We start from the raw sequence: 10,130 nt of genomic DNA on the forward strand, positions 1-10,130 counted from the left end.
TGGGTCAATACGGAGTAGTCTAACTAGGCGGAGGAATTTCCCAGTTTCCGTCATCGCCTGGAAAAACGTCCGGCATTGGCCGTCAGCAATTCCTTCGCCCTCCGCCACCCTCCCCGAGCTCCACCACCCTCCCCAAGCTCCGTCACCCTCCCCGAGCTCCACCACCCTCCACCACCGTCCCGCATTAAATTCCTGATTTGATCGGATCGGAGCTGGTCTGACAGAATTCGCACCGCGGAGAGTTAATGCGCGTTCCAATTCGAAATGGAGGAATTTGCAAACCACGGGTTGCTCCCCTAACCAACTCGGCTCAGCCCCTGCAGCTCACTCACTCTCGGGCTCGACTCAACACCTGCGCTCCCCAGAAAACTCACTCTCGGGCAATTCCTCCGCTCTGCATCTCACCACCCAGGCGATGTGACCTTCAGGTTCATTCATCTGTAAAGCCATCCACCCAACATGATTTTATTTCTTATAGGAACGATGTTGTCGATAACTTTTCATCTTTTCATGAACTGCACAGTTTGTTCAACCTGAAAGTTGTTTTGTTCACTCGGATTGTCTGTTCCGCAGTCTTGCATATGTAGGCATGGGGTCTCTTGTCTGATTTCTCTTTGGATTCTTGAAGTGTATAAAATATTACTCGTCGCCTATGGAGTTCATTCTTAAAGCAATTGTTACACCAAGGTGCGGGGTGTATTTGAGCCAATCTGCTCCGATAATGGAGATAACAAAGAATTATACCTGAATGTGGTAAAATTTTGCAGTGACAGATTAACAATAGAAAGTAACCTAAATCTTCACGTGTTGCAGCTAATAAAATTTTTAGAATTATGAATGCATTTGCAGGTGGATGTCACATTTTTAACTTTCAAATCATAGCTTTAATTTAAATCTTCTAGATAAGTTTAATCATTGATCCTATCAAGCACGCTGGAATAAAATATGGCAGGCAAGAGAGATCCTTTAATAAGAAGCCTTTTTTTATCAAAATATAAAGCTAATCGTGTTCAGTATGAAACGTATGGTTTCCTTTCAAAAACTAGTAGATTGGATCTTACTGGTTACACAATTGAAAAGTTCCATTGAGTATGGGATGCCTAAAAAGTTCAAGGCGATTTCCATGGTTATCACTTAAAAGACATCATATATTTGGAGCCCTACATATAACCAGCACAATGCTATCTTGACAGGCTTAATTCCTTGAATCCTTTACATGTAGCTGTGACAGAAAAAAAAAAAGGGCTCTTCAGCCCTAGATCAATTCTGAAGTTTGCATTCCGAAACGTCATTACAATAAAGGCTCAACAAAGCTCTTGTAAAACCTTCTTTATATCCCATTTCAAACTAATACACTGAATTGCAGTTTTCAAACTATTTCAGAAGGTGCCCCAACAAACTGCTATTTTCTCTGAATTGATAGAAATGCTAATAGGCCTCACTATCTTGAAACATACTCTAGATGCAAAGAGAGATTATCTAAGCATCATCAATGTCATGGGAACCAATATGACCATTGTCATTATCCTCACCAATGCCGGGTACATTTTTGTCTGTGCCAAGTTTTTCAATTCAAAGCTTGACAAGCACGAGAACAATAACTAACTGAACTGCATGCAGAACATCTTCTAAACTCATGCCTTTTGGTTTCAAGCCGACCACAAATTGGATAAGAACAAAGGCCAAACCCAGGTTCTTGGCAATGGATCTGGATAGAAAACCAGTCCACCAAAAAAGCGTTTGCCAAATGCAGTTTGGCAGGTGGCACATTACATCCAAAACCACTCAGTAACAGACCATCATCACCCTCACTGATCCTCTATCTGACTCGGTATGTTAGAACCTCCAAAATAATCACTTGGAACTCTAACTCTTTGGCCATTTTCAGTTTGGCTTTGTTTGCCCACATCAAGTGCCTTTGCTAGCTTCCTAGCAAGTATAATTGAATCCTCTAGTGCACAACATGCTCCTTGTCCAAGATTTGGCGTCATGGGATGCCATGCATCTCCTGCTAGTGCAACACCTCCTAATGTTGACTTTGGACCCACAACAGGCCACAACCATCTGTCCACTAAAGGGGTCCTCACAAAGTTTTCAGCCGGTGTATTCTCAATAGTCTCAACAAGTTCCTTAGGCCAGTTCTGAACAAGTTGAAGAGCTTCCCTCTTCAAAAGATTTGGGTCTGTTATCTTTGGACCTGCCCAATCAAAATCAGGAATTAAAACCTAAAAATAAGCAAACAAAAAATATTGGAACATTTTAATTTTTATTGATTTTACTGAAGGCTCATGACCAAATGTCAATCTTGCGTTGACCATGTAACACGAACCCATTAATTTGTAAAGTCGATTGCACTGAGATAAAGAAGCAATGCTAGAATGTTATCTATCAATGTCCTTCGATTTTCAAGACAAGGGTACTAGATGCAGAGCTTTTGATGAATTTGGGAAACTGACCTGGAGAATGGCTGTTGAAGACAATAAACCAATAGACTTTAGTAGAAGAAAGAGGCACATAGCCAGCACGGATTCCCTTTCCATAGATGTAATGCACTTTTTGCTCGTAAGGTTGTCCACTGGCATAAACTCCCAATCCACGATAAGCACAATGTCCAACATAACGAGGTTCTGAGAAGCCCATCCATTTGGCCACCACTGAGTGGACACCATCACAACCTATAAGAGCCTATACAAATCACACCCAGATTTGCTCTAAGGGACTAAAAGGCAAAGCATTCAACAATGTGAATCTGCAAACAATATCTGACTTATAAAATGTATGTTATAACCCAAATATCATATTTTTGTGAGAAGATGCAAAAGCTCTCAATTTAGAACTGTACCGAATTCTGCAAGGTTGAATCAAAAGCCTTTAATTATGATATCTATCAAGTACTCTGAATGCCCTACGTTTATAAGAAGATTATGTTTTTTATTGGAATTTAAGAAATATTTAGAAACTTGCAATTAACAGACTTTTCAGTGCTCTAATCACCTAAGAAATAGGTAAAGACATGAGAAAGGAAGAAAGAAATTAATTTACATTGATGTCCTAATTACCATAATAGGTTAATAGGACTCTAAAGTAGACAGCCACAGTGGAAATGTGATAGTGCCAAAGGCATCTCCTAAATATTCAAATAAAGTAATAGCAAAAATAGAATTAAAATAAGAAGTACCAAGGGGTAGACCTATGAGGTCAACCTAGACAAAGAAGAAGAGACTAACCCTGTGCAAGAAGAGAGACTTTAATCTTACTGAAATCAAAAGAGAAACTAGCACCATTGTTAAGGTACCAATGTAGAGCCAGAGAATGTCTTCAGCGTAATGGCCTGGGATAAGAGGGCCGAGCTGGGTTATCCTGGGGAAGCTTTCGTAACATCCAAGGCCAATGAATCCCTAGTACAGGCAAGAAACTGATGAATCACAATTGTTTCTTTCAAATTCTAACAATTTCAAATCCCATTGTGGCTATTGGAAAGGTGACTGTATCATGAGGACACCATTACCCCCCCTAGTTCAATCAAGAAATCAAATGCCCCAAGTGTTGATTGGAAAATACTCCTCCCTCAACTTAATTCCCATCTTTTGGACTCAATTAAAAGTTTCTTTAGAATTCATAACTTTCACATGCTCTCAAACAGTTCATACCTAATACCAGAAGTCTTAAATCTTTCTACTTTGTTTGTTGTCCTGGTTTTCTTTATGCATTACTAATTGAAAAGGAAGACATTAAAATTGAAAAGGAAGGCATCTGGCCTCATTCCTTTTGACATGTCATTAGAATGGGGCAGACCACAGAAAGAATGGATCTTGGTGGATGGCTCAATATTGTCAACCACACCAGTGAACCAAGGCCCTGCTAGAGTTTCTTTGACTTAGATGCCAAAATCTAGAGTTTCTTTGACTTAGATGCCAAAATCTAGTCCGCCAAAGTCACTTAGGAACTGCACTAGGCCTCATCTTATAAGAAGTCAATGCATACAATCCACTTTGAGGGTAGAAACTCCTTTTACAATAAATACAATACAAGACAAGATATGATGGCCCTGAGACTAGGTACCCTTGGTATATATATTGGAGACAAATGGTAGAGTTATAATGAAAGGGTACAAGGAAAGGTTACGACCTACATAACAATGTAACAATAAAAATGTAATAATTCAATATCTAGGGCTTAATAAGGAGTTTTAGGTTTAGCATGGAGCTTGTCTAGTGTTTAATAAGGGGTTTTAAGATTAGCATTGGGCTTGTCTAAGGCATAAATGCAATTTCACTTACTGCCTTTGCACACAGAGGTTTTTCACATCTTTCAAAGCACAATTTGTCCAAATTCTGAGGCATTGAATAGAACAACCTCATTGGCATTGCATCTGCTCACACTGTTTTGGGTAGATAATACATTTTCCCACACTGTTTTGGGTAGATAATAGGGTAGATAATACTCACCATGTGAACATAGGGATTATTTTTGGAGTACTTTTTTCTGACACTATTTTATGGAAAATATACTGACTTTATCAAAGATTATTTGCCATGCCGAATTTGCACCCATCCGAGGGGAGGGGAGGCATGCAATTTCAACCTCGATTGCTGCAAATTTTACATGTTGGATAGTCTTTGCCAAGATGTTTATCTTAAAAAAATGTTATTTAAAAAAAGCAACAAGCATTCAATCTCAAGATTTTCAATCTCAATTGCTTTGTGACTTTGCCAAGAAATTTATCCGAAAAATGAATGATATTTACCAAACAAAACAACCATCCAATGCATCACACCATTGGTAATGTTTAATGTAAATTGTGCAACTCAAGTTATTTTTGGTTTAGTATTAGTTTAGATATCATCCACTCATAGCATCATACCATTGGTAATGTTTAATGTAAATTGCGCAACTCAATTTATTTCATATAAACCAGAGAGAATTTACAGCAATCAGTTCTATTCCATCTGCTCCTATGTAAAATGAGAACCATCAATATTTCCACATATCAGCGGCTAGAATAGCTACCTTACTATTCCAATTGTTACATTTGTTTTTTTAAGGTTAGCAGAACATTACATATTACATATGTTCACATTGTTCAGCCAAAAAAGATTAGAAACAAAATCCTCCTTCATAACCATTGATTGAACAAAAAAGATTTAGAAACATTGGTGGGAAATTTCCCATTCCAAAATATTGTATGAGAAAATTTAATTAGGCCAAAATTACATAAATGCAAAAACATTTATATTAATTAAATTTCCATACTATGCATGAAATATTTTAACTCCTATGAATTGTAACCTTTTAGTTGGGTTAACATACATGTTCAAGGAAATATTCTAGCAAGATTGTGCAATCACATTCCTCAATCTATTCACTAACAAAAGTGGAGGGTAAAACCTAAACATAGATTTACTAATAAGGAGTAAAACCTAAACAACAAAAGTCATGACCTTGTTGATAATGGTATGATGGTTGTGTGTGAGAATATCTAATCCAGATTCCAGACATAAAATATGTACTGTTTAGCAAAAGTGAGCACATATCAATTAAGCTAGTCCAACTTAGATATATATGTTTGATAAGATAGAAATTTTATATCAATTACACAAACGATCAAATCAAGTCAATGGGACCCAAAGGTACATCAAGCTACAATGACCATGTGGGAGTGATTAGGCATCTCCTAGAAGGGTAAATTACAGAGGTGAGTTGGACACCCCGAATTTCTATGTCGTCCATCTCCTTTATGACTGATTAAATACTGTACAAAACAAAATCCTGTCGAATAACAGAGATATTTACATTTATTTTTATGTTTGTTTGCCAAAGAATATCTGTACAAGTAAAAGCCAGGCCCCTGCATGAATTGGTGGAAAACTGGTAGCTGCTTCACTAGTGTGTTGAAGTCACTAAATTTCCAGTCTCGGACAAGAGAATTGTTTGAGCAGTTCTTGAAGAGTCCCAACTGTGAAGGATTCTAAGAAGAGAACGAGCTTTCTTTTTTGCTTTAGGAGTACTAGATGTGAGAATATTATACAGAGAAGGCATTAATGATGGCAATCTCAACAAACTATTTACAATTTTGTCACTTCCACTGTCACTTCTCTCTTTCCATGAAATAAATGATTTGTTGCCATATTGTAAAGCACGAATTTAATAACTGCTCGACCTGGATTTGGAAAGCAGGACACTTCAATGCATAAATGCCACTTTTGCACCATTTTTTACACTTCAAAAACCTGAAAAATAAGATAAGAATAAATTCATGTTAAACAAGTAGACAATTATCTATTTCCTAATACTCAACACGTTTTTCAATCATATATAATTCAAAAAAGCAGATAATTTGTGTTCATTTACACTGCAAAACTTTCATGTATAAGCATGATTCATGTATATGCCTTATGTGTGACAGAAATGCCATTTGTCATATAACATCACAAGAAATTTATTCAGCCACTCTACATGTATGGTTCCTTCACACTACACTTGTTAAGGGTTGAACTTCATTAACAACATTTGGAACAACGTTTCTATTACAATTGGGGGATAGGGTAGACTCTAAAGCTATCTTTGGGTTGAAGTAATAGCACTCCACCACTCTCCTACCAATATTATGGGAAATTTTGTGTTGTGCCTTGTGGATCATTGATGTCTAGGTGTCATGCCTTGTGGATCATCTTTGGGTTTGATGTGATAGCATCTTCCTTAGTTCTGATACTAACATTGCAAGTAGTTTCTGTGTAATGCCTTGTAGAGCATCTTTGAAATTGGCTCTGGCTTTGACTTTTGCATTGCAAGCAATTATTGTTGTAATGCCTTATAGAGCATCTTTGAAATTGGCTTTGGCTTTTGGTTGTCATCTATGTGATGTTGCAAGCTATTTTCAAACTCATGTGAAATTTTGATGTTGCAGTGCATGTTGATGGCAATGTCGTGAAAATGCTTGTGGGGAATAAGTCTGATTTAGCTCATATAAGGGAAGTTCCTGTGGAAGATGGGAAGAAGCTTGTTGAATCAGAGGGGTTGTTCTTCATTGAGACCTCGACTTTGGATAATACAAATGTATTGCCTGCATTCCAAATTGTGGTCAAGGAGATTTACACTAATGTGAGCAAGAAAATGCTGAATTCGGATTCCTACAAGTCTCAATTGTCTCTCAATAGAGTTAATATTATGGATGTATATGGAGATGGGGATGGAGTGGAACCACCCAAGACAAAGAATTCTTGCTGCTGAGGATTCAGAGAAAAAGCTCCTTTGTTTTTGGGCTCCTTGAATATTATTTGCTTCATATGACCTTTTGTTGATTGAGATCCTTAAGGCTACCTTAGGCTAATATATTTTTTTTTGTTTATTAGGAAAGTTTCAATATGTTGGATAATTTTTTTTTTCAATTTTATGAAGAAACCAGTAAGGGTCCTCAACTGGGCTTCTTAGGCTTGAGCCCTATATGTTGTACACAGAGCAAAATAATAGTGATGTATTAAGTAATACATGCAAAGCAATCTTTTTTTAGAATGTTTTAGTCAAATTGATCTTCATTTTGTTTGAAATCATTTAGGGAATCTGGATTCCTGGATGGAGGTTAATGGACAGTTTGCAGATGCCTAGATCTATTATCTGGCTCAATGTTGTAAATATTATTTCTACAGAATTCTAGGAATTCCTTCTCTAATTGTCTTTGAAGCAAGTTTATGTATATGGTATTAGCAATTTAATGAAAGCTCTTGTCAGATTTTCTTCTCTGATTGTCCTTGAAGCAAGTTTATGCATATAGTGATAGCAATTTAATGAGAGCTCTTGCCAGATTTTGTTTGGGGGCAATATATTACCAAACATAACATGCAAAAGCCTCACAATTTCATATAAATTGGTGCTGCAATTTGTAACATGAACTTGACTTCCCAGATCATGCCCGAGAAGTAGGTAAGAGATCTCATCCTTTAATGTAATAGAAATTCCATTTCTGAACAGTATAGTAGATGATTGTACAGGTTGCATAATGTAGAATTGTAAACAGTATAGGTCACAACATAAATGAGCTATGTTCAACTATTACATAAAAGAAAAATTCTTGCACCTCAGTAATTCTGACATATACAAAGATCCTCATGTCTTTCATAAACATTTACCATTTATCACCCAAAGATAGCTTCAGAGTCTACCCTAGATTGGTGGAGTGTTATTACTCTACCCTTTGTCTCCAATATATATACCAAGGGTACCTAGTCTCAGGGCCATCATATCTTGTCTTGTATTATATTTATTGTAAAATGAGTTTCTACCCTCGAAGTGGATTGTATGCATTGACTTCTTATAAGATGAGGCCTGGTGCAGTTCCTAGGTGACTTTGGCAGACTAGATTTTGGCATCTAAGTCAAAGAAACTCTAGAATTTGGCATCTAAGTCAAAGAAACTCTAGCAGGGCCTTGGTTCACTGGTGTGGTTGACAATATTGAGCCATCCACCAAGCTCCATTCTTTTTGTGGTCTGCCCCATTCTAATGACATGTCAAAAGGAATGAGGCCAGGTGCAAGTCCTTGAAAACTTTGTCAAAATAAATACCCCTCAGATCTCGTACCTAAGACAAAGGAAGCTTACACTATGCAGTGCAAGACTTAGGCATGTTTCTCAAAACAACTTCAAAAAGAACTTGTAAATATGTTTGCTACTAAGAGTAGAACATGAAATTTTGTCAAATACAATTTCTAATGGGTTCACATAATTGGTTTCCATGCAAATCCAATTTTATTGTTTGAAGAATAGGGTTTCAGGTGTGGCCTTGATGGCTAAGGCAGTAATTGCTTCACATCCAGTGGCTTTGTATTCATTGGCAGTTATTCAATTCAACGGTAGTGGAGATCCAAAAAGAGACAAGAACTTAAAGGCAGGTGTTTTTCTATGTGCAAAAGCTGCAGCTCTAGGGCATATAGATGCAATCCTTGAACTCGGCCATTGCTTACAGGATGGATATGGTATCAAGAAAAACGTTATAGAGGGACGGCGATTTTTAGTCGAAGCTAATGCCAGAGAGGCAGAGGCTGCTGCCAAGGAATCATCTCCATTTGCTTCTAGTTTTTCTGGACCAGGTTCATCAAGATGTAATGGAAATTGTCCTAGTTGCCATCTACAGTATCAGTCTTACATAACTAAGTCAGATGATACTCTGAAGAGCTCTCATAGAAACCAGCATTCTGAAAATCGGATCAGTGAGGGTGATGATGGTCTGTTACTGAGTGATTTTGGATGTAATGTGCCACCTGCCAAGCCGCATTTGGCAAACGTTTTTTTGGTGGACTAGTTTTCTATCCATATCCATTGCCAAGAACCTGGGTTTGGCCTTTGTTCTTATCCAATTTGTGGTCGGCATGAAACCAGAAGGCACGAGTTTAGAAGATGTTCTGCATGCAGTTCAGTTAGTTATTGTTCCCGTGCTTGTCAAGCTTTGGATTGGAAAACTTGGCATAAACAAAAATGTACCCGACATTGGTGAGGATAATGACAATGTTCATATTGGTTCCCATGACATTGATGATGCTTAGAGAATCTCTCTTTGCATCTAGAGTATGTTTCAAGACAGTGAGGCCTATTAGCATTTCTATCAATTCAGAGAAAATAACAGTTTGTTGGGGCACCTTCTGAAATAGTTTGAAAACTGCAATTCAGTGTATTAGTTTGACATGGGATATAAAGCAAGTTTTACAAGAGCTTTGTTGAGCCCTTATTGTAATGATGTTTTGGAATGCAAACTTCAGAATTGATCTAGGGCTGAAGAGCCCTCTGTTTTCTATCACAGCTACATGTAAAGGCTTCAAGGAATCAAGCCTGTTAAGATAGCATTGTGCTAGTTATATGTAGGGCTCCAAAAATATGATGTCTTTTAAGTGATAACCATGGAAACCGCCTTGGACTTTTTAGGCATCCCATACTCAATGGAACTTTTCAATTGTGTAACTAGTAAGACCCAATCTACTAGTTTTTGAAAGGAAACCATACGTTTCATACTGAACACGATTAGCTTTATATTTTGATAAAAAAAGGCTTCTTATTAAAGGATCTCTCTTGCCTGCCATATTTTATTCCAGCGTGCCTGATAGGATCAATGATCAAACTTATCTGGAAGATTTAAATTAGAG

The 10,130-nt window shown here is 37.4% G+C and overlaps 1 protein-coding gene and 1 pseudogene across 1 annotated transcript; one reads left to right on the forward strand and one right to left on the reverse strand.

Moving 5' to 3' along the window:
• Window positions 1–1,808: 1,808 nt before the first annotated feature.
• Window positions 1,809–2,704, reverse strand: LOC149192221 (monooxygenase 2-like). Its single transcript, XM_089406871.1, has 2 exons — window positions 2,457–2,704; window positions 1,809–2,197 (listed from the first exon to the last, which is right to left on the reverse strand). The coding sequence occupies exons 1-2, from the start codon at window positions 2,638–2,640 to the stop codon at window positions 1,809–1,811; spliced, it is 573 nt and encodes a 190-aa protein (XP_089262997.1). The 5' UTR covers window positions 2,641–2,704.
• Window positions 2,705–8,740: 6,036 nt separating this feature from the next.
• On the forward strand, window positions 8,741–9,811 carry LOC149192222 (F-box protein At1g67340 pseudogene; annotated as a pseudogene).
• Window positions 9,812–10,130: the final 319 nt, after the last annotated feature.

This window comes from Pinus tabuliformis, chromosome 2_2 (genome assembly GCF_031772625.1).
Source record: "Pinus tabuliformis cultivar Carrire ecotype Pingquan chromosome 2_2, CPIR1, whole genome shotgun sequence".
Lineage (NCBI taxonomy): Eukaryota > Viridiplantae > Streptophyta > Pinopsida > Pinales > Pinaceae > Pinus > Pinus tabuliformis.

What these genes read in the sequence shown, in the direction of transcription:
- LOC149192221 (XM_089406871.1), bottom strand. Translation starts at nt 2,640, where the DNA reads ATGGGCTTCTCAGAACCTCGTTATGTTGGACATTGTGCTTATCGTGGA. An exon ending in CTTCAACAGCCATTCTCCAG is followed by an intron (nt 2,198 to 2,456) that starts GTCAGTTTCCCA and finishes TTGATTGGGCAG; the next exon opens with GTCCAAAGATAACAGACCCA.